The following is a 24,781-nucleotide window of genomic DNA, read 5'->3' on the forward strand; positions in this document are numbered from 1 at the left end:
TGGCCTTGCTCAGCAGTGTTAAGGAGCTAACACGGAAACAGTAAGAGGGGGCAGCTGGAGGGGGAGAGACCCCTCACCCAACCCTTGATGCTGTCCTGAGTCACGGTCCCAGCTCTAGCTCTGGGCCCTGACCATGGAGCCTAGGGTCTCACCTCCAACTGTTGCTCTCTACCTGGGCTTCTGGGTTGCAGGTGGGGTAGGCAGGGGGTACACCTGGGAGGAGCGTTCCTTGCTGCAGCTATGGCTTATCTCTAGCTACTTGGGACACAGGCACCGGCACTGGTTGTGGGGTCAGGGTTCACGTCCCAGGAGGATACGCCTGCCAGCTCTCTAGGCTGCTCTGCCCAATTCCCCAGCTCCTAGAGCTCCAGCTCCTGGCCTTTCTGCTGTCAGCCCCAGCTCTGCTTATCTGGCCCTAAGGACTCCCCTGTTTGTAAGTAGGAAGTTCATTGACCGAGTGGTCTTACCCTGCTTCAGCGGCCCACTCAGAGCCCTGCCTCGTGGCCAAGCAGAGGAGCGGCTGAGCCCAGCACTGGCTCAGTCCTGGGCTCTAGTTCTGGTCTAAGGCCCAGTTGCCTACACAATGCCAGGGTGTGCAGGCTGGGAACTTTGCTTTCAAAGAGCGGGAAGAGGAGTCGAAAGAAAGAGCACTTAGGCTCAGAACAAACAGCCTGGGTTCTTGCTCCCCTTTGCCTTTTGCTACCTGTGTCACCTTGGGCAAGTCATGTTACCTGTCTGGGTCTCAGTGTCATCTGTAAAATGGGGATGACAACTCCTGCCCTGGTGACCTAACTGGGGTGTGGTGAGAATCAAACGAATGGGTAGTCAGGACAGGGTTTTCAAACTCACTTCACGGATCTAAGAGTCGGTTATTAGCAGCAGCGGCCAGTGATGGCAAGGAGGAAGTTTTCTGTTTGATTTCAAGGCCAGTGTCTGGAAGGCTGGACTCCCACCGGCCCCACATGAGGATGTGACTGGAGGCCAGTTAGCTCTCACCTACCAAGGGGACCGCCCTGCAGACTGCTGGGCCCCTGCCTCCCCCTTCCCTTCTCCACCCCTTCTGCAGCCTGCCTGTCCTTGCTTCCATCTGCCTGCCCTCTGGGGACTAGCTTTAGGGACTGCTGGGTTTCCATTTCCTCCATAACTGCAAAGCCATGCAAACAACACAAAAGGTAGTGGGAGACTGGGAGACACAGCTGGGGATGAGGAAGGGGAGTGGGACTGAGTGGGGTGACCTCGACAAAGACACCCTGACTTTTGGAGCCAAGGGAAGGTGTGAGACCTGGCAGGACAGAGGTATAAATAGAGATGCAAACTTACACAGAACACGAAGGTCCCTCCGTAAGGGACAGGGGGAGGGGGTGATGGTCTAGTTACCAGCAGGGCCTCTGCGAACTGGGGAGCTCCTTCTTTTTCCAAAGGGATGGGAGGCTCCCAGCTTCTGCCTTCCCTCCCCAACCCCCCCCCCCCAAGTTTCACATTTCTCGGAATTTGCAGGGCGCAGATGCGGGCTCCAGGGGTCCTCAGAGCCCCGGCTCCTGCCGGCTGGTGCAAGCAGGCACAGTCGGAGATGGGGGGCGGGGGGAGGGTGGTGAGGGGTGTAGGGGCGCCAAAGGCGGCTGGGGCGGTCTCTTCGCCGACCCCGCTGCTCCTCCGGGCAGGAGCCCCCCGCCCCGCCCGCGCTCCCAGGTGCTCCAGGCCCCGCAAGGCGTTCACACGGAGCTCCTGCGCTTCATGAGGCTGCGGAAGGTGGACAGGCTGTGTAGGCCCGTGGACACGGAGCTGATGGCGGAGCGTTGCGCCCCGCTGCATAGGCAGCGGTGCGAGGGCGTGTCGCTGTAGCGGCCGCCCCCTCCCGGCGACGAGTGGCTCTGCTCGACGCACGTGTCGGACGTGGAGAGGTCCCGCGGGATGATCATGGGGATGGAGTACTGCAGCTTCTCGCGGCTCTTGTACCAGAGGCACGAGCACATGGACTGGAAGTGCAGCACCTCGGCGTAGACGTTGCGGAAGCCGCCGCCGCCGCCTGCCGCAGCCGTGGACGAGGCGGTGTCCGTGGTGTGCGCGCTGCCTCCCGCGCCGCCGGTGCCGCCGCCCGCCTGCCCGTTGCGCGTGAGCAGCGCGCGGTGCTCGGCGTCGCGCTTCTCGTCCTCGGCGTTCATGGTCATGAAGCGCAGCACCACGAGGTTGAGGAAGGCGCCGATGACCGTGAGGCCCGTGAGGATGTAGACGAAGCTGAAGGCCACGTACTGCGGCTGCGTCTGCAGCGCCTGGTCCTTCTGCAGCGCCACGTAGTCGCCGAAGCCGATAGTGGTGAGCGTGATGAAGCAGTAGTAGTAGGCCTGGAAGAAGGTCCAGTGCTCGTAGTAGGAGAAGGCCGCGGCGCCGATGCACAGCGTGCTAATGCACGAGAAGAAGCCGATGAGCACCATGTTGGCCATGGACACGTCCGCGCGCCGCATGCCCAGCCCCCTCTTGGCGCGGTGCAGCAGGTACTTGACGAAGGTGTTGATGCGCTCGCCCAGGCTCTGGAACATGACCAGCGTGAGCGGGATGCCCAGCAGTGCGTAGAACATGCAGAACACCTTGCCGCCGTCGGTGCTGGGCGCTGCGTGGCCGTAGCCTGGGGGAAAAAGGGGAAGAGGAGAGAAAACACGTGCTATGGGGCTGCCTTTCCAGAAACCTGCCTCCCTTCCCCCTACTCTCCCCTCTCCTTCCCCAGCCTCGCAGAGTCTGGCCTCTTTTTCCTTTGGCCGAAGAGAAGACGACTCACAGTTATGGGTGCATCCTTGTCTCTAGGCACTGTGCTAGTTCCTTGCTGATGATTTCTCGCTCACTGTCATGACCACTCCAGGGGGTAGGTAGGAAGGAAGGAGGAAGCAGGGAGGGTTAAGTGACTTTTCCGGGGTCCCACTGTTTGGAGGCAGAGCAGCCTGCGTTTGAATTAGAGTCTGTTTGGCTTCAAAGACCCGACCATTTTCTCTACCCAGAATAGGAGCTGACTCGTGCTGCTGTTGGGAACTTAGTCTAGAGGCAGCGTGGATAGCGTGAATTGGGAGACCTGGATTCTAGTTTAGTGTCTGTGGGCTTTGGACTTGTTCCTAGTCCTCTCTGGGCCTCGGTTTCCTTGACTATAAGGGGTGGAGGTTGGACTGAATGAGTCCTGCATCCTGCGATTCAGTGTGAAGGGAGGGACCCTGGGGGTCTTTGATGACTTCCTTGCTTCCAGCCAAAGCTTATGGGGGTAGTTCGCCCCTGGGGCCCACCAGTCTCCCAGAGGCAGCTGGCCCACCCGTGTCAGAGGAGGAGAAAGGAGACAGTGCCCTCCCCCCATGAATTAGTGCTCCAGACTCCTCATCAAACCCTCTGTGGGGCCCTGGCGTCATCCTCTATGCCTGGCCCCAATGTAGGGTCTCTGCTCATGGGGATGCGGCATTGCCTTTGTCAAAGCAAGGGCCCTGGGTGTCCTTCCAGGTGTTACTATCACCAGTCAGACAGTCTCAACCCTATCACGCCCTACCATGCCCCTCAGCCCTCACCCAGCCAGGAGCCAGGCAGAGGCAAAGCCTCCCTCTGAGCCAACCATCACATGGCCTAAGTCAAGAGTTCTGCCTGAAGACCTAGAGGGGAAAGGACCCTAGATGGGAACTCAGAAGCCCTAGGCACAAGTTCTGGCCCTGTCACTAGTGGCTGTGTGACCTTGGGCAAATTACTCCCCCTCTCTGAGCATGTTTCCTCATTTGTAAAATTATGTCTGCTGGTCCTGGCCCTGCTTCCTTCACTGAGCTATTAAGATATTTATTACTTTTATTAACAGGATTATTATAATAAAGTAATGCTTTCCATTTTTCCCACCTTTTTAAGCCTTATCAAAACTTAACCAAGGGCTTCCCTGGTGGCACAGTGGTTAAGAATCTGCCTGCCAATGCAGGGGACACGGGTTCGAGCCCTGTTGCAGGAAGATACCACCTGCTGCGGAGCAACTAAGCCTGGGCGCCACCTCTACCGAGCCTGTGCTCTAGAGCCCACGAGCCACACTACTGAGCCCGCATGCCACAACTACTGAAGCCCGAGCACCTACAGCCCATGCTCCGCAACAAGAGAAGCCACCACAATGAAAAGCCCGAGCACTGCAACGAAGAGTAGCCCCTGCTCGCCGCAACTAGAGAAAGCCTGCGCCGAGCAACAAAGACCCAATGCAGCCAAAAATAAAATAAATTTTAAAAAATTAAAAAAAAAACTTAAAAATGCTGCTGCTTCTCTGCAGCCATCCTGGGTTGCTCACAGCTGGAAGTGATCCCTGCTTTGTGTGGCACTGAGAATGTTCCGCTTTGAAGTCCAGGGCCAGTACTACCACCATCCCCTACTCTGCCACTCAGGTCCCCCAACTGTAAATATATATGTACAGCTAAATACTAGCTTGGGGTGGGTGGGGGTGGGCACTGCTGGACTTTGTCATGTTCCTCCCTACCCCCCCATTGCCAGCCATGACCATAGGCTATGCCCAAAATATGTTTGATGAATTGATGGCAAGGCAGGATACCGTCTGCTTTGGTATGGGATCTGAATTCAAATCCTGACTCTGCCATGGACTGTGTATTTTCTAAAAAAAAAAAAAAACCTCTCTGAGCCTTAGTGTCCACATCTGTAAAATGGAGCTAATAAGTAGCACCTGCATCACAGGACTTTTGGGGAGAAATAAGTGAGATAATGTGTATAACACTTAGCACAGAGTCTGGTACATATCAAGCGCTCAGTAACAGCTCACAATGAAGTGCCAGGTTTCCCTCACATTTCCAAGAGATCACCTGGGCTGGCAGACAGCTCATTTCCAGTAAACTTTGCATCTCTATCAGCTTAAAGCCATGTGAATCTTAAAGCTCAGGGAGGTCGAGGGACTGCTGCTGGGGTGTGTGAGGCTGTGGGCTGCCCTTAGAATGGGCTCCCCTGCTCGCTGATCATGGCATCTAGCTGGTGACTGTGTCACCCTTTGCCAGGGGCCTGGATAGCTGAGCTCCTGAGCTACCATGCCTGGCCCGTCTGCACCCCAGCAGGGTGAGAACAGATTGTGCCCGCCAGCTCGGCCACAGCAGCCAGACCACAACTCACCTCGACAGCTGGGCAGGCTCTGAGTCAAAGCAGCTGCTCATCCTGCCCTTCCCCGTCCCCAAGGCCGGTGCAGCATAGGATGCGGGGGAGGGAACAGCACTGTGGCCATGGCTGAACAGGGATAGGGAGGCATGGACCAGCCCCAGCTTGACCACAGGCTGGCTGTGTGACATTGGGCAAATCCGTTCCCCTCTTTGGACCTCTCTTGTCTGCTCTGCACTCTGGGGGGTTGAGCTACAGCTGTTAATCCCCACCCTGGCCACCACTGCCAGAGCTGCTGTCAGAAGTAAAGGAGAGGGAATTCCCTGGTGGTCCAGTGGTTAGGACTCCACACTTCCACTGCCAGGGCCCCAGGTTTGATACCTGGTCAGGGAACTAAGATCCCACAAGCCGCATGGCACAGCCAAAAAAAAAAAAAAAAAAAAAAAAAAAGGAGTAAAGGAGAGACTGGACATAAAAGTACTTTGGAACCTGTGGGGTTCATGACAGAAGGACCAGTGAGGGGTCTCACAGGGTAAAGTCGGCCTGAAAGTGCAGTCCTGAGTGGCAGGCAGTCCCTGATGGGGTCAGGCAACTACATCCCAGCATCCCCTCTCACCTGTGTCTGTTCATAAGCTGTAACTGCTCCCGGTCCACCATCCTTTAGGAAAACCCAGTGCCTGCTGGCCTGGCAGCCTCACTACCCGCTGTGGGCTGCCCACAGAGCCCCCCGGCCCCAAGTCTCATGCTCTGCCACGGCCACTGTCCTGTCCAGTGTTGCCCCACCTTTGGGGTCTGGTGCCCTCCAGGGCCCACCCTTACTTCCTACCACATGCTGAGGCTGCAGATCTTATCCTTCAGATACATTTTTAACTTTAATTCTCAAAAACTTCCTACAAGGTCATTATTATGACTATCTCCACTTTATAGTTGGAATAATGAAAGCTGAAGAAGCCTCGTGAGTTGGCCAAGGCCACTAGACCTTCTGACTCATCGCTCATTCTGATGTCTCAGAGCCAATTTATCACCCAGGAAGGCGATCAGGATGGGAAACTGAGACCCGAGAGGAGAGCAGTCCATTTGGAGCCTCATCCTCAGCCACTGCCCTGAGCTGGATCGGGCAGAAATGGCAACAGGGGTGCAATGCCAGGGCATTCAGATGCTTCTCCAAGCATCGGGCCTAGGGTCAGCATGCCCCCACCCCTTCGCCTGTTCTATTGTCACTGGGTGAAAGGGCGAGGGAGCTGGGAGGACCTGCTGACGTGGGCACCCAGCTTGGAGGGGCGCCAGCTGGGGTGGAGCCACTCCCAGAGGGCCCTGGAACTTCTGGGAAGTAACTGGGAGTTTGGCAAGGCCTGTCTGCCTGCCAGCAGGCCTGCCGCCTGTCCAGTGCTCAGGCTTGGTTTTTACCAGGGAGAGGGGGCAAAGGGAGTCCCCGTTTTCTCCTTCCTGTCCAGCCCTGCGCATCTCAGGATGAGGGGCTCCATCTGTCCTTGGGTGTTGCTGACATACATAGAGGCTACGCTCCGGGGCTGATTCTCTGAGGATCCTCCCTCATTATACCCGATGGACCGACCAGCCAGAACTCACGCCCTGACCCTGAGACTCTAGACCCTGCCTCTCAGAGAGCTGACTGGGGCTGTTCCTGTCCCCTCTTCTCCCAGCTACCCTTCCTGAATCCACCATATGCTCAGAGCCAGAAAGGTCCTTACTGACCATATGGCCCAGTCCTTATATTGTACAGATGAGGTGATGGAGGCCCAGAGAGGGAGAGTGACCTGCTCAAGATCACACAGCTAGTGAACGGAAGAGCCAGGACTATAACCTGGGGTATTCCATTCCAAACTCAATGCTTTGTCCTCTGCCCTATGGCTCAGTATAACCAAGGTTGACCTGTTCATTCAACCAGAGCCCAGCAGCCCCTGCTTGGGAGCAACCCAGCTAAGAGATGGCCTAGAAACCTGGCTGGAGCATAGAACTTACCTGAGGAAGCCAAGTGGCTAGATTTAAAAATTATGTGGCTGGACATAAATATTAATTATGAATATTTTGAGACAGCAAGAAAAATTAGGTGGGATGGGAACCCCGGGGCCTTAGTTCTTCTATTTTCCTCCCAGCATCACCAAGGGCCTCAGAAACTGGCCAAAGCTCTGTCTTCCAGGGAGATGCAGAGGGTTGGGGGCCATCCCTCCCTCTTACTGAACTTTTTCTCTCTGTGGACTATTTCCTTCCAGTCGAAGCACAAATAACCAGTCTGAGACCTTGGTAATGGCCTTGGCTGGATTGGACTCAGCTGTCTGTTCCCATTGACCTCACATGCCTGCCAACTTGAGTGTCTGACCTCTTACCCCTGGCCTAGCTGGCCACAAAGTTAGAAAGCTGACCACAGCCTTGGGTGGAAGAAAGAGCTTGGGACTAGGAAGCGGGAGATCTGGGGGTCTGACCTGGCCCTAACCATAACCAGCTTGTGCCTTGGGCAAGTCCCTTTTCCTCTCTGGGGCTCAATTTTCCTCATCTATGACATGGAAAGACAGGACAAGATAAAGGGTTCCCACCTTTTCCCCCTGCTATGGATGCCTTTTTTGTTTTTTTGTTCACTCACACCCACTCATACAGTCTAAATTTTAAAATATTTTACATATGAAGTATAATACGTTGATCAGTACAGTGTAGCTACTACCTAGAATAGGTACTGGATAGATAATTGTGAAAAAATGAATTATTTTCCCATCAAAATTAATTAGGAACACATTTGCCAGTCAGAACTTCTGAGTAGCATGGGATAACTGATTCTGAGACTGAATTAAGTTATTATTACGCTTTTGAAATACTGAAAATTGATATTTCTATTTTCCACGGGGATCTCTGCAGTTTAGTGGTATAGGTGAGAGCAGACTCTGGAGTCAAACAGCTTTCAGTTTTGGCCAGGATACTTAATCTTCTAAGTGCCTCAGTTTCCTCACCTGTAAAATGGGAATAATGATGCACTTACCTCATAGAGTGGCTCTGGGGACTTGATGAGTTAGTGGACTTAAAATGCTTAGGATGTTGGGATAAATAAATATTAATCATTAGTATGAATATTTTGTGGAACATCAAAATTAGATGGTCTTTAAAGTTCCTTTCAGCATTGACATTCTGAGATCAGTGTTTCCCAAAGGTAATTTCCTGGAATACCAATTTCATGGACTATTAATAACTGTTGGATGAGAAAAGTGTTGCTTGGTTAAATGAAATTGCAGGAATGCTGAATTCAACTGCATTTGTTGTCATTTGATTTAAGTGGAGGCTTTATCAGAGCCACTAACGTGTTCAAGAGCAAGGTCAGGGGGCTTCCCTGGTGGCGCAGTGGTTGAGAGTCCCCCTGCCGATGCGGGGGACACGGGTTTGTGCCCTGGTCCGGGAGGAACCCACATGCCGCGGAGCGGCTGGGTCCGTGAGCCGTGGCTGCTGAGCCTGCGCGTCTGGAGCCTGTGCTCCGCAACGGGAGAGGCCACAACAGTGAGAGGTCCGTGTACCGCAAAAAAAAAAAAAAAAAAGAGCAAGGTCAGTTGAAGTTGGGAGAATGTGCTTAAGTTTTCCTGCTTGTATGACCTTGGAACACTTCTCTCACAGTGCATATTGCTGGACAAGTGTTCCTTGGAGCACAGTCTGGGAAACGCTCCTCTGTAGCAACAAGAATTCTAAGGTCCTTCTTCCGGGTCTCTGACTTTGAGATTCTCTGGTGTCCCGTCTCTGGTTGGCCCAGCCCTTCTGTAGATTAGAAACACACAGCCCTTGGCAATGCCTAGCTGCAACCTGTTTCTTGGTTTCCCGCAGACCTAGTTATCTAATGTAAATATGGCCCTGGCCGGGCTAATGTTTGCCCTGAGAGAAGATGGATGAGGTGACCCGTGGCCAGAGGTACCCAAAGGCTGTGCACTCTGGGCCAAGCTGGGCTGATGCAAAGCTGCACCTGGGGAGGGGGTGTGACCTCAGCATGCTGTCTGGGTCTGGTGGGGCAGCCGGAGAGGACTGGGGGCTTGAGGGAGATGGGGCAGCTCCAGGGGACTGGCTGTGAGACATAGGCACCCCCAGAAGAGGCTGAGCTCTCCTGCTGGGCCTGCGGAGGGCACCTCAGAAAGACCCACGGAGGACCCTGAGGCACAGACAGGGAGCCGCCCCCTTGATCTGGAGGTGGCAGCAGTGAGAAGCCAGGAAGTAGGACCGGAGGCTCCACAGGGACCTAATTGGTGTGTTAAAGGAGATGAGGCGGAAGGAAGCTGGCCCAGGCCCTGGGAGGGAGGGAAAAAAGAGGCTGCCCAGCTTGGTGGAGATGGGGAGGGGAGCGCAGGCCCTCTCCTTCCATCCTGCAGGATCCAGCTCAGACCTTGCCTTTTCCAAGAACCTTGGAGTGCCTTCCCAAAGCTGGAGGGACCTCTCCCTCTGCCTCGCTCTCAGGCCTGGATTTGTGCAGAGGAGCTCTGCAGGGCTCTGAGCCCCCGGAGGGCCTGCAAGTCCCCTCAGTGTCCGGCAAAAGGCCGGGTGGGTGCAGCTGCTCAGACAACGCTGTTTAGCCCAGACAGCCCAGAAGTATGAGATGTGGATGAGAGAAACCTCCCCTAGACACCCAGCAGTCGGCGGCAGTGGGGGTGGGGAATAAGAGGAGGGCCCTTTGTGAGTCATGGCTCCTGCCCTCCCTGTGGCCCCCAGGACCCTGCAAAATGAAATCAGCCTTAGGGCCCAGAGGAATCCCCTGCTGTCCCTGGCCCTGGCCAAGGCCTGAGCTAGGCCTGGGAAACCACTGGGGCCTGAAGGACCTGGGTTGGCAGGAGGGACCAGTGTGCAGAACTGGGTCTGGAGTTTGGCCCCCTCCAGGCCAGAGCGCCTGGGAAGGACAGCTCGGAGGCACAGCACTGCCCCCCAGCCCTGCCCCTCTCCAGATCCTCTCTTCTCATCCTCCCGGCTCCTCTTCCAGCTTTTGTCCCCACTCCCCACCATGGTCATCCCCCTCCTCCTGCCTTCCTCCCCAGCTTCCCACGTGGCGGCCCACTGCCCTCTCCTCTGTCTCTTTTTTAGCTCTCATCCATCCGCAGGTGCCCCTATGACTCCGGTTCAGGGTTCTCTGATGTAGGACAGCCCCCCTCCTCTGCCCTCCCCAGGCCCACATGGGATTAGGGGGAGCTGAGGGGGGTGGTGCTGGTGTCATGGAAAATCCCCGCGGCAGCCAAGGTCAGTGTTTGCAGACACAGCCTGGCCTGGAGCCAGGCCTGCCTCCCTGGCCAGCTCCCTCTGGCCTATCCCAGAGGCTGGCTTTGCACAGGGGCCCTCGGAGGCACCCCAGGGCTGCTCTGGGTGCCTGGGGCCAGGGGCCACAGGAGCCATCTATCCTGGAGTATGGGAGACTATGTAGTTCATTTTATAGATGGGTGAACTGCAGCCCAGAGAGGAGCGGGGACAGAGCCAGGACTGAAATCCAGGGCGTTCTGATGTAGCTCAGTCCTCGCTGCAGAGGGGAGCCCTCTGAAGTCTGTTCTGGTAGGACTAGGAAGAGTGAAGGCTGTCGTACACGTCCAGTAAATTAAGCGCTAGCTTGAGGTTGGGCTAGGCTTGAGGTGGGTGATGGGGCCAGGGGAAGTAGACCCAGATGATCAAACCACAGTCCTTGACCTCAAAACACTTTCCATGTGAAAGGGAATCAGATGAGACATCTCAGTGGAAACACAGTGGAAAACTTCAATGCCCCGCCCAAAGAAGAGGTTATTATTACACAAATTATTAAGATGCTAGGCAAAGGTAGGAAATGTTTTAGGAAGAATTTAAGACAGGACCTGAGGGAGGGCTAGTGGTGGAGAACTTCAGTTTGGATATCAGGAAGGGTTTCATGGAGGAGGTGGTATGTGCCCTGAGCTCTAAAGGATGGGTGGGAAATGCAGGGCTCTGATGGAGGGGAGCTGTTGAAACAAAGACACAATGCTAGGAAGACACGTGGCATGTTAGGGGCAGAGAAAATTAACCCGAGGCCGATGGGCATGCTCACAAATGGGGGGCGGAGGGGGACAGGCAGACTCTCTCAGGAAGGCAGCTACACGATATGCCTCAAGAGCCTTGAAAATGTGTCTGCCCGTGACCCTGCAATGCCACTTCTAGAAATCTCTCCTGGGAAAATAACCAGAGATTGGAACAAAGATTTATGAACAAGGATGTTTATAGCAGCATTTTCATTGTGAAAAATTGCAAACAGTCCAAATATTCACCAATAGGGTTTGGTTAAACATATTAAAGTATATTTATGTGGGGGAATATTGTGTAGCCATTAAAGTGCTGTTCTTAGGAGTCTCTTAATTACATAGAAAACCACCATCGAAGGTTAAATGCAAATGGTAGGATACAGCCCTTCATGTATAATGGGATCCCACGTAAATATACAAATTTGAAAAATGCAGCTATACACACACACGTACACACACATAGAAAGAGAAGTTGGAAGGAAATATACTAAAAAGCTCCTAAGAGTTTATCTTTGAATCATGGGCTCATGATTACTTTTAATTTTCTTTTATAGAGTCTATATTTTCTACAAAAATCTATTACTAAGTATAAAGAAATGAATATTATAAACGTAACAACAAAAGTTCTTGGTTATTTGGAGCAGAAAATAGTGAAGGTTGGTATGGTGAGCAATGGCTAAAATGGGAAGAGCTTGGAAGGGGAGGTGAAGGAATTCAAATCTTAACTTGAAGACTGAGGAACCATTGACAGCTTCTAAGCAGGGGAGGTACACGCCAAAGAGGTATGAAGATGGATTTTCCTGGCATCCCTATGTGTAGGGGTGGGGAGGGCAGTGGGAGAAGGCAGGCAGGAGGATGCATCAGGAGGCCTCTGCATGGTCCCATTGTCAAGTGCTCAGGCTTAAACTAGGTTCAGGAGGGGAGAGGGGAGGGGAGGAAGGGAGGAAAGAGGAGGAAAGGAAAGGAGAGGGGAGAAAGGAAAGAGTAGATACAGTGTGTGAGATGCTCTTGTATTTGTGGATTTAAACTGTAAGGCCCATGAGGGCAGAGATTTTTGTCTCTTTGGTTACTACCAGATTCCTCACACTTAGAAGGAGTGCTCGGCATGTAACTGGCACTTAATAAATCTCTGCTGAATGAGTGAATCAAGGAAAGGAGTCATCAAAGGTGAGCCTGAGGGTTGAATGGGATGGAGCCAGGGAGGATGGACAGAGCACGAGGCCCAGAACGGGCAACGTCCCACACAACACAGGGCAGCAACACTGGGTGAACCCGGGAGGGTACTGACCTGAGAGGGCTGTGAGGTCTGTTCTAGCCCAGCCACTGCAGCAGGTGGCCATGGCCCAGGCCTGTGGCCTGTCTGTATCCTATGACTAGCTGGATAGAACATGTGTGAGCTTAGAACTTGTAACAGATTGGATCTGGTGGGGTTTTAATTAAATGAATCCACCAGGGACAGTCTGGCATTGAGAAAGGAATTCTACAGCACAATTGAAAGTGGACTTGGCCACCTCAGCAGATGGCTGGGATGCCAGTCCCCCCACCCCCACCCTTGTGCTTCTTGAAAGGCTGTGTCTGTAAGTCTGGCATCTGGCTGGCCTGAGTCCTACACTTACACTCTCTGGCTCTTCCTGTTTTGCCCACGGAAGAGAAGCAGGCACATGTTGGCATCTCCTTGTCAGACTCCCCCAAAAGGGACTGAACTGCTCCCAACAGGAAGCCTTGTTGGGTCATGGGGGCAACAGTGGCCAGCCTGGGTGTTCCCTGTTGGCTGCACCATGTGTCCTGGAGCTGAGCCTGCCCAGAGCCTGGCTGCCTGAAATTGCATCCTGCAGGCAGTGTTACACGTGGCGAGGTGGACCCCAGAGGGTAGGGTACGCACGCACGGGGTTAAAGAACACCCAACCAGGAGTCGGGGGCCTGGCTCCCATCCTCGGTCTGCCACTACCTTGCTGTAGGACAGGACTTGTTGAACTTTTTCCTGTAAATGGCCAGATAGCAAATATTTTAGGCTTGACAGACCTTATGGTCTCCTGCAACCACTCAGCTCTGCCATTGTCTCGAGAAAGCAGCCCTAGACAATATGTAAATGAATGGGCGTGGCTGTGTTCCAAAAAACTTTATTTACAAAAGCAGGCGGTGGGCCAGTTCAGCTCACAGGCTCTAGTTTGCTGAGCCTGCTGTAGGGTCTTTGTTAAGGCATGTCAGCTACTGAGCCTCTGTTTTCTTACCTATCAAATGGGAAGTTAGATTAGAAGGTTAGTTCTTCTCAGACAAGCTATATTTTAGGATTTAATAAATTGCTAGCTGCCCCTGTTCCACCTAGCACACACAGGCCCTGAGGATAGGCGTGAGTTTTGAGCAGGGTCTGGAGCCCAAACCTGCATGTGGAATTGGTATCCACAGCTCTTTGGAGGCATGGCTGCATTTTCCCATTTCTGAACCCTGTTCATGCTCTTTTTTTGTCCCTGATGGGCTTCTACTCCTCCATCAAATTCCATTTCACAAGTCACCGGCTCTGCGAAGCCTTCCTTGATCCCACTCACCTAAACAAGTCAGCGCTCCTGGAGCCCTTTGTTCATCACTCACCAGTCCACAAACATTCATCCATTCAACCAGCAGATGTTTTTTGAGTCCTTAATATATGTAGTGCTCTAAGTTCTAGAATAATAACTATTTCTGTGTTGCACTGAAGCAGCCCTTTGTCATTTACAAAGCAACTTCTATACATTCTATTGTTTGAGCTCGCACAGCAATCCCGTAGAGGAGGTATTTACTATTATTATTTTCTATTTTACGGGTGTGGAAACTGAGACTCAGTGAGGTAAAGCGTTTTATCTCAGGCCATAAATGCTAGAATCAAACTTGAAATTCAAAGGCTCTTCTCTTTCCATTGTACTTGGTCGCCTCAGGACCCTCCAGGGCCGGATGGAAGTCAGAAGACCTGGGGTCTGCTTCCAGCTGTGCCGCTGTATGGTCACAGGTAAGACCCTGCCCTTCTCTGGGCTTGGGTCTCCTCTTCTGGGAGGTGGAGGAGATGTTCTTGAGGTCCTGTGACATTCTAGGATTCTGGGCTTACAGAGGGGCCACGTTCCCTCCCCTACAAACAATGAAGAAAGCAGTCATCTCGGTGGGACAGTTGGGTCCCCAGAGCAATGGCCCTGAGCCTCCAGGTGCGTGTTAGGCCCACAGATGCTGGGGCCCTTTGCAGAGCTGTCCTAGTCAGCACTGAGCAGAGGCTGTGCATAGGGTGAGAACCCTTGGGCTGTCATGGGAAGGGGGAGGGTTAGAGATGGGCTGGTCCCACTGAAGTAGGGGGGCAGCCAGAGCTGACTCTTCAGAGACAAAACTGTCCTCCCACCTCGCCCCCCACACAGCCTCCCGGCGCAGGAGGCCGCAGAGAGTCAAGGAGGAGATGGCTGCATGTCCCTGCCTGAAGTCTTGTTGGTTCCCAAGTTCTCTCTTCTGACTGCTGAGTGCTAAAGGGACCCCTAGCCCCACCCCCATCTAGCCCTAGGGACCAGTCTCTGGAGCCTTGAGCTTTTACTCCTTTTTGCTTCTTTAGCTGCTTCCTCCTTCCTTCTTCTTTCTTCCTCTGCCTGTTCCTCTTCCACCTCCTCCTCCTTGTCATCTAATTTTGTCCTCTCAGTCTCCTTCTGCACTCTGAGGACAGGGATGGTGTCTTGTATTTCTCAGGAGCTCAGTGCCTGTCACCCAGTAGAGCTAATGGTAATGGTGGTAGTGGTGATGTAGTAGCAGCAGTAGTAATAGTAATAGTAGTAGATCATAAAGCTCACATTTGTGGAGCATCTGTGTGCCAGGGACTGTACTCAGTGCTTTACATTATTTCATTTAATCTTCACAAAAACTTTATGGGGTAGATATTATCCCCACTTTCCCTATGAGAAAACCGAGGCACAGAAAGTTTCCCTAACTCATTCAAGACCACACAGCCAGTGAGTGGCTGAGTCAGGGTACAAATTCAGACCTGTTGCCTCGTGCAGCCTAACCAGGCTTAGTTGATTCGATGCCGCATCTGGAAGGCAGGTGCCTTGGTTTTGAGCCGAGGAGACTGAGCTGAGTGGCTGGGTGACAAGGCCGCACAGGTGTGTGGCAGAGCCAGGGCGAGTCCTGCTCTCTTTCTTCCACATCCCAGTGGCCTCCAGGGTCTCTGGGCTGGGGTCAGGGATCTGGGTCCATGGCCCATCTAAGTGGGACCTTCATGAATTGCTCTTCTTAAGGTTGTTCTGGAAAAGTCATGGCAGCTTGTTCCCTGTCTGTCAAGCACGTGCTTTCCCCAGCTATGATGCTTCCTCTTTCCAGCCCTTCTCCCAAGAGGCCAGATCCAAGAGTGTGCTGGGTCTCCCCAGAAGACGCCCTCCACCAGCTCCAGCCAGGCAGGAGGAGGTGGGAGAGCTCAGAGCCAGCCCTGGAAACAGCTAAGGGGGGGCATCTGGGGAGGCTGAGCGGGCAGGAGGGGCCCCAGGGAGGCTGCAGCACTTGTCTGGTCTCGAAAAATCAGCTGGAAAATCACCAAAGCAAAAATGGCTTTATTTCCTCTTAGCTGGCCTTGATTAATTAACTGAACAAATATTTCTTAAGCACCTACTACTTTGTGCCAGGCACCAAGCTGAGTGCTGGGAGAGGATGCGAAGACGGGGATGGCTCAGTCTTGCCCTCTGGGAACAGAGAAAAGCCAGTGGGCAGGTGAGAGAAGACTGTCCCTTAAGTGAAGAGTTATCGCTGGATGTGGGGAGTCTATGTCAAAGGGGCCCTTCTGTGATGGTGGGACTGCAGGCCCCCAGAAACCAGCAGTCAGAAGGCACAGCAATGTTGCCAGTGCTCCTGTGGCTGGGAGCAGGGCCTCTGAAGATGCCCCTGGATATGGGGGAGCATTGTTCAGGGTGGTGTGAACCCCTGGCTGCTGCACAGAGCTGCTTGGCCCTGGTTGTCCCTAGAAATTGGATCAAGGTCAGTGTCTGAGGCCGTACTCTCTCTCTCTCTCTTCCTCCTTCTCCTTCTCCTTCCTATTCCGTCTCCTCTTCTTTTCTTCCTCCTCCTCCTCCTTCTTCATCTTCTACCATCTACGTTTTTTTTTTAAGTACACTTTTAATTTTAGACCAATGTTAGATTTGCAGCGTTATTGTGAAGCCCTGTCTTCCTTTTTTAAATTTTATTTATTTATTTTTTTTGCGGTACGCAGGCCTCTCACTGTTGTGGCCTCTCCCGTTGTGGAGCACAGGCTCTGGACGCGCAGGCTCAGTGACCATGGCTCACGGGCTCAGCCGCTCCTCGGCATGTGGGATCTTCCCGGACGGGGGCACGAACCCGTGGCCCCTGCATCGGCAGGCGGACTCTCAACCACTGCGCCACCAGGGAAGGCCCCCCCCCTTCCTTTTTAAAACACTCACAGCCTCTGGTGATGCGTTGCTGGCTGCTGTGTTCCCACCCCATCCCCATTGCCTTCTCCCAGGAAGCCTTCTTCCTGTTCTGGGCCACAAGCATCCCCTTCTCTCAGCTCTGCACACAGCATCCATCTCTGCCACTCACTTGGCCTCTTGGCAGACGCTGCCTGGCATATTTACCCACTTCCTTATGCACAGTGATGCCTCTGTGAGCAAAACTCCTTTTAGTCAAGTCTGCCTGTGCAGAGTGGAGGTTGGGGGCGGCTGGCCCGGGGTGGGGCTGGGCCCTGGACAATGCTTTTGAGAGGCGGTCAGGGCGCAGGTCTGGTCCCCTGTTGTGGGGACTCGCCTCCTGGCCTCCCCTCTGTGTAGCTGGGTCTGGGGTGGCAGGTGGGAACCGGGAGGGGACAGAGTATAAGAGCATGGAAGGGGAGAGAAAGAGGGGACAGTCATAGGCCAGAAGAGAGCCTGTGCTTTTGCTGCTCCTAGTGCACCTACTAATAACTGTACCAGTGTCAGGAGCTCAGCCACCCTTGCAGCAATCTTCTCAATTCTCACCATGATTTTCAAGGTGGGCATTACTAACTCCATTTTGATGAGGAAACTAAGGCTCAGGTTAAATACTACTTGTCCAAAGTCATGCAGATAAAAATTGGAAAAGCTAGGATTCAACCTAAATCTTTTCGCCTTCAAAATCCAGGCACTTTCAGGTGTCCCTGGAACCCTTCACTTTGCGAATAGAGCATGGAAAATGTGTCCCACTGGTCATCATCCTAAGACCCCTGGAAGCCTCTCAGGGTAGGATCTGGGTCTTAGAGTCTTAGGGCTCTGCATCCATCCTGATGGCATCCTGCCAAAGACCCTCTCTCCTGAGCCCCTCCCCTGCTTTCTGCCAGCCTAATGAACCCAGAAGTTGATTGGCCAGTCCTTTCTGTCCCAGGGAACAGCTCCCTGGAGGTTCTCTTTAGAGATTGCTGGATGCTTCAGTCAGGCCAGGAGCCAGACAGAGCAGGAGGTGAGGAGAGGAGAGCTGGAGGGCAGGGGCCCAGGGCCCCCAGGGAGGCTGTCTGTGGTGGACATGTCTGGTGTGGCTACCCACTTCCTGCCTCTTCGGAGCTGTCCTGCCACAACTCTAGTTAAGGATGGGCCCAGGTAGCACCTTTGTACCATGTGGCCCTGGACTACGGATTGGACTAGGGATGCATACCTGATCTAAGAGGACCCGAACTGTCAGCTGGGTGGACCAGTCAGGTTGTCTCTCCCAGGGATTGTGATGAGGGCTGAGGGGCTGGGTCGTTTTGGGGAGCTGAGCTGCAGGGTTACAAAGAATTGGGTCCTAACTGAGACCAGGGTGAACCAAAGCCACATGCAAGTCGGGGTTATTGGGGAAGGGAAGCCAGGGTGAGCAGGAACAGCAGAGACAGAGATGGTGTGGCCTGAGAGAGATGGAGAGAGAGGCCTGGGCTTCTGACTGCGGGTCTTTGACACCAGCTAAGTGGTGCTGTTTCCTTTCAGAAGTCCCCTTTTACTCACACAGGTCCAAGGGGGCACGGTACCCTGGCTAAGCTCCAGCCACTCCAGAAGGAGAAGCCAGGCTCCCAAGCACTGTGTCCCAGGTGTGTCTGGCAAAGTGAGCAGCACAGCAGAAGGGCCCTGGATGAGTCAGGGGAGACCCATAAGGGCACTGCACACTGTAGTGTTTAGGAGCGCTCCTGTTGAATCCACGCAGCAGCCCTATGTGGCCCACTGAGCAGGGGTGGTCTCCATTCGATGGCTGGGGACACTGAAACTTGGAAAGGCTGGCGTCTCACCCGGAGTTGGACCTGGGACCCAGGCCTCCTGATCGCAGGCCTGCTGCTTCTCTCATAACCCACACTGCCTCTCCGATCCCCTCTCTTATTAGGTAGCTGGGTGACTTTGGGGTTAGAAATACAGTGTGCAAAGTACCTAGTACAAGGCCTGGCATGTGGAAGGTCTCAGGAGGTGGGAGCTGTTGTTAACATTATGTTTTTTTGTTGTTTTTTTTTTGCGGCACGCGGGCCTCTCACTGTTGTGGCCTCTCCCGCCGCAGAGCACAGGCTCCGGACGCGCAGGCTCAGCGGCCATGGCTCACGGGCCCAGCCGCTCTGCGGCATGTGGGATCTTCCCGGACCAGGGCACGAACCCGTGTCCCCTGCATCGACAGGCGGACTCTCAACCACTGTGCCACCAGGGAAACCCCTGTTAACATTATGTTTTAAAGCAGAGCTCTGAGCTGCCACTCACCACTCAGAAGCCTTCCTTAGTTTCCCAAATGCACACAATACATTCTAGGGGTTTCCTGGCCCAGCACCTAGGCTGTGCACAACTTAATGCACCCCCAGCCTGGCCTGCTCTCTCCTGGCTCCCCCAACACTTCCAGTCCCCTCTGCGCCTCACCTCTGAGCACTTCCTCATGTTGTTGGGCTGCCTGGAGTTCCCTCCCTCCTCTCTTCCGCCCTCCAAGGAAGGGCACCTCCGGGGCTGCCTCCTTTGGGGCGCCTCCCCCGTCTCCCTGTTGGAAGAGCGGTACCTTCCTCTGCCCCTGCCACTCTCTGCCAGGTATTAGGTTTGGCGTGGAGGTGGGTGCCTCTCCCACTGGCCCACCTTGCCCCGGTGTCTGTGGTGCATTCCCAGCAGATGCATGAAGCTGGTCTGGATGCATGGGTTGGGTTTGGCAGGGAGGCCTTGGAGCGAGCGTGGCCCCCGTGGGCTCTGTCTCCATCACCTGCTTCCCACTCTCCTTGCTGGTCATGGCTGGTGGCCCAGACAGCTCTGGGCTGGCAGGGAGTTTGGGAGCAGATGCCAGGAGATGTGAAGGAGGTTTTTCTTAGGCTCAACACCCTGCCCAGGGCTCAGGAGCTCAGATGGTGTAGGTTGGCACAGTGCCCAGGACGAGAGGGACTCCAGGCAACAGGGACTTCAGCCTGAAGCCAGCTGCCAGGACCTTCTCTCCCTGTGAGCCAGCCTGTAGACATGGTGTCCTCACCCCTACCACTCACACGTGCATGTGTGTGCACACACGCACAGATGCACGCACACACACACACTCACTCACTCCAATACATGTCCCCCACTGTGGCCTCTTGGCATGACCCTGTCCACCATCCAGGGCAGAGAGTACAAGAACCAGGGGGGCTATAGGGTGGACACACCCAGGAAGCAGGAAAATCTGCCCTTCAATAAAAGGAGAGGAGTCCCCTACAGGACTTGGCCTCTGGGCTCCCCGCTCTTCCTTCAATTTCCAGGCCCTCAGGGATCTAAAGAAGCCACTAAGCACAGCTCTTCCTCCACACAGGTCTGGACCCAACCGAGAGGCTAAGATTCCGCCCCTCTCCATGGAAACACACTTCACTCAACCCTGGGCCCTGTCGGAGATGCTCCTTAGGTGGAATGAAATGAGACTCGGGCCATTGCTTCTCAGCCGTCTTCAGTGGAGACACAAGCAGCTGTCCCCATCCTTGGGACACTGCCCTTTACACAGAGACATGGAAGCAGACACTCATCCCCCCAGGCTGCCTCCCGCTGCCTGACTCACCCCGGGCTTGTCACCTCTCCTCTGACCTCTGATTTCCCAACCTTTTCAATTAGCTCTGCCACTCCACCAGCCTTGCAGGTTCTCCATCTGCACTGTTGTTCACAGCCCAGAATCGCAGGAGAGCCCGGCCGGGCAGGGGTATAATTGGAGAATGACTTCCCGGCTCCTACGGCCTATAGAGGATGCCGATTCGTGCAGGGGTGTCCCGAGCTTGCTTTCTACGGTGCCTAGAGCTGCAAGCTGCGCGGAGTCCCCTGGACCCAGCCCTCCCCAGCTACTGCTTACAGTGTTGCTGTGCCTTCTCCTCCGTCCACCCCCATGTGGAATCTGGGCGAGCCGGCTTTCTCTGCCCTTGACTTTATTCAAATGATTAAATGACTCTGTCACTGCTCCCTCCTCCCCAATTCAAAATAGTCTTTTTTGCGGTACGCGGGCCTCTCACTGTTGTGGCCTCTCCCGTCGCGGAGCGCTCCGGACATGCAGGCTCAGCGGCCATGGCTCACGGGCCCAGCCGCTCCACGGCATGTGGGATCTTCCCAGGCGGGGGCACGAACCCATGTCCCCTGCATCGGCAGGCAGACTCTCAACCACTGCACCACCAGGGAAGCCCTTAGCTTTATATAGTGCTTACTATGTGCCACTGCTCTAAGCAAGCTAATATATGTTCCTCTTTTATTCCTCTAACATCCCTATTCTGTAGGTACTACTATTATTCCTATTTAAAGATGCAGGAACTGAGCCCAGAGAAGTTAAGTGATTTGCTCAAGGTCACACAGCAAATACCTGGCAGCGCGAGGCTCTGCCCATACTGCTTCTCCTGCTCTCTCTGAGCGCTTTGCCCTTTTCCTCCAACTCCCATTTCAGAGGTGGTGAGGCCTGCCCTCCCAAGGCTGAACCCCTAACTACATGCTGCCCTGGCCTTGGGCTTTTCTTCCTAACGTTTCTCCTGGAGGCCCCCCATTTGAGGGTATTTTAAAATTGTCCTCTGCTAACTTCTCACTATTTGCCTCAAGCCTTCAAAAAAGGGAAGGGAGGGAGACAGGGAAGGAGGAAGGGAGGCAGGCCCACCATGCCCCTGTTGCTTCTCTCCTCACCCATCAGGATGCCCCTGCTTCACCCACGAAGACTACTCTCCCCAACAGCATCAGGAATTTCCTGAGTACCAGACCCGGTGCCCTGTGGGCAGGGCTGCCCTAACTACCATGGCACTCTGGGACCAATTAGAAAAGAAACGGGCCCCGTCTGGGTGGATGCAGCCCCTGGGAGAGTGCGTGGCTTGGTAAGCAGGCTGGACTTCAGCAACCCACACCCATCAGCTGGATTCTTTTGGACAGTCCATAACCTGGACGGTCATACATGGCGGTCTTGGCTGTTGGCATCCTCATTTTCCTTCATATTCTGGCCATGCTCAGCCCTGATGGCCGGTCCTCTTCCTCACTGGATACCCGACCCTCCTGCTTCCCACCGGTCCTTTGCAGTCTCCCCTGCTGCCTCTGCTTCCTTCTCCTGCACCCTGATTTTAAGAGTGGACCGAGATTCTGCCTGGGCTGCTCTGATTCTGGTTCCAGGGAGGCCACCAAGGCCTCGCCTCCAGCTCTAATTCACACGGTCACCTGGCTGGAGCATGAGCACCCAAGCCTGGCTGGGCCCCCGGAACCCATCCCTCCCACCACGTTGGCCTCTCTGTACTGCCTGATTCCTAGTAATTCCTCAGTCAACCAGGCTGAACACCTTGCCTTCCCCTCTTCTCCCCGCCCCCAGACCTAGTCTCAGCCATTCCTCTTTTCCTAGTCCTGCCCTTTCTTTCTGTTCCTATAGCCACCGCCTAGGCTCTCATCCTCTGCAGTCTGGACCTGGGGAGGCGACCCTAACTGTCATCCCTCGGTCACTTCCTAATCTTCCTCACACCTACTTCCAGATGACACTCCAGTCTGCACTTGTCACTGCTCTGCTCAAAACCTTCCACAACTCCCCATTGCCTACAGGGAAAGAAGCTCACACTTTCAACCTGCCTTTCAGCGTCCTCCACCATATGTGCCTGACGTTCTTCTCCAGCCTTAGCTGCTGCACCGTACCCGAGGAGAGGGCTTTGGAATTAACTTTTGGCAGTGCTTTTCCATAGCTAAGCTCTCTGGAAGGCTGCTGGGGGGTGGGGTGGGGGGCAGGGGCTGGGGGAGGGCTGGGGGGAGGGGCTGGGGGAGGGGTGGTTCTGCCCTTGTCGCACTTCCCACCATCCCCTGCCCCAGGCCAAGCCTTTTAATGGCCACCAGCAGCCTGACAGCTGCCCTCTACCCTGGGCGGCCTGGATTAGAGTCCAGCCAGACTGAAAATGTGGAGGCAGGTCTTAGGGGGTGGTCAAGGGATGAAAGGAAGAGGAGCCTCTCCCAGCCTGCGAGTCACTCACCCTGGGAGATAGGCATGGCTTGGAAGCGGTTAGTGGGACAGCGGGGGCAGCATGTTTGCAGGAGGCGTTAATCCCCACACTCCCTTAGATTTGTGCAACGTTTCAGTGTATCACTCACTTTCTGAGTGAGATGCAAGAATCACTATCACTCACCCCACTGAGAAATGAGGAAGCTGAGGCTTGTGCTGGTGAGGTGACTTGGTCAAGGTCACAGAATGTGAAATGTGTGCATCAGAGGCAGGATGGAGTTTCAGGGTGGCGGGGGGCGTCTTTCATGCCAGCCCACCTGCTCACCCCAGGCTGGACCCAGGCTTTCTGCGCAGCAGGGACCTCCCTTGCCATCCAGGGAGGGGTTGGTTAGCTCCGGCCCTTGGTGGGGAGCCCTGGGGGAGGGGCTCATCTTGCGCTGCTCCATTCCTGGCCCAAATTGGCACCAGCACCTGGGAAGGGCTGCCGGCCAGCCACGTGCCAGTGTTACTTTAAAAATAAACCAGGGAAGAACGTGGCTTAAAAATAACCCTGGGGATGTGTGAGGAGCTAATTACTGCCGCAGCCCCCGGTCAGGGCTTCCAAGAGCGCGCCGGGGCCCATGGTTCGCTGTGCTGTGTTCCCTCTGCCCATCTCTTCCAGTTGGGGACTGCGTACCAGGCCCTCCTAGAGCAGCCGGGGGCAGACAGGGCCTCAGAATCCTGAGGGTGGAAGCTGGAGGCGGCTCTGGGCATCCTGGGCGGCCTCCCTCACCTCGGCCAGGACACGGGGAGGCGGGGGAGCACCCAGGCCGGGAGGGAGCTCCGACAAGAGTCTCTGGGCCTCACCCCTGTCTTCCCACTGGAACCAGCCAGGCTCCAAAAGGGACTCTGAAGTCCTGAGCGCCCCCTTCTTCTCTGCATGTGGTGTTGGCAGCCAGGTGGCTGCTTTTGCCGATTACATCTCCCTGTTTAGGACTCCACCTAATCATTGTAGCTGTCTCCTGAGAAGAACTCGGAGGCCCATCTTGGCCCGTCGGGGTAAGAATGCACGGCCCTCCTGGCTGCCCCCTCCTAGTTGCTTCCACAGACATCCCTGGCCTGTGAGCTCGCGTCTCTGGACCCTCAGTGCCGAGAGCGCTTGGTCTGCTGCCCAGCCAGGCCCGAGGAGCCCCCAGGCTCTTTCCCCAATGGCGGTCAGGGAAGCAGGAGCCACGCTCTCATCCTGCAGGCCAGGTTCCCGCAAGGCTCTCAGAAACTCTTGCAGATCCCCTACCTTCAGCGCATCCTGAAGCGACAGGGAGGAGGGGACACAGGGCCCAGCAGAGGACGCAGCCGAGGACAGACGTGCAGGATCAAAGAGAAAAAGCAGAGCTTTCCCGGAGGAGGGAGGCAGAGGCCAAGACTGCTGGAAGCTGACAGAAATGATCAAAGGACAAGGATGGATGGGAGGGGCGGGGGGAAAGGAGCAGCCAGGAGACGCAGGCAGAGCGGCAGTTGGGGGCAGGGGCTTTGGGGTCAGACAGGCCTGGACTCAGGGCCCTGGCTGGGTGCCCTGAGCCAATAATCTTGCTGGGCCTTGGGCCTCATTTGCATAATGGACATAATGATGACTACCTCATGGGCCTCTGCAGAGGGAGGTTTGTAAAGCATTTATGAAAAGGCCTGAAAATGGGGAGCTGGGATATTGTTTGTTCCCTCTCCTGCCTCTGCTGGGATCTGGCCCCTCTGTTCCATGTCAGGCTGGTCAAATACAAAGGATGCCCTACCACTCTCTCCCTCCCATGCTCCTGGAACAAGCTGTTCAATGTTAGTTACACCATGTTTTCATGGTTAATGTCTCCAGTGGTCACCACATTGCCAAACACACTGGTTGCTTCTCTGTGGTCAACTGACTTGATCTCCCAGCAGCAGCTGGCCTGGTTGACAGTTCCCTCTCTCTCAAAACAACGCCTCCTGGCCTTGGGACACTGCACTCCCCAGGTTTCCCTCCAGTGTCCTGGCAGGTCCCCTTCCTTGCTTGACCTCCCAGTGCTGGAGGAAAGGCCTGCCCTGGGCTCTTCTCTCCCATTCTCCCCTCTCCATGGCTGATCTCATCAAGCTGCATGACTCTAAATATTATTGCCATCTGATAACTCTTAAATTTATATCTCAGCTTTGATCTCTCCCTTGAGCTACAGGCTTGTCTGTCTAGCTGCCTTCATGGATTTGTAATAAGCATCTCAAAATTAACCTGTATGTCTAAAATAAGAAGTCTGGAATCTCATCTCTTTAACAAACCTTTTACTCTCTGAATTTTATTTCCCATCTCAGTAAATGCTTACCTTCCACCCAGTTGCTCAGGTCAAAGATTACCACTGATTATTCCCTTC

General features: G+C 54.5%; 1 protein-coding gene across 1 annotated transcript in view; it reads right to left on the bottom strand.

The window, feature by feature from the left end:
* Positions 1-1,712: 1,712 nt before the first annotated feature.
* Positions 1,713-24,781, bottom strand: part of KCNK3 (potassium two pore domain channel subfamily K member 3) — a gene marked incomplete at both ends in the record, with an annotated part of 36,053 nt that continues 12,984 nt past the window's right edge. The window contains one exon of the mRNA XM_079721249.1: positions 1,713-2,623. Within this exon, the coding sequence (XP_079577375.1) occupies positions 1,713-2,623 (911 nt within the window). The remainder of the gene's footprint in view (positions 2,624-24,781) is intronic.

The sequence above is a fragment of the Hyperoodon ampullatus genome (assembly GCF_949752795.1).
Source record: "Hyperoodon ampullatus genome assembly, chromosome: 15".
In the NCBI taxonomy this organism is placed as follows: Eukaryota; Metazoa; Chordata; class Mammalia; order Artiodactyla; family Ziphiidae; genus Hyperoodon; species Hyperoodon ampullatus.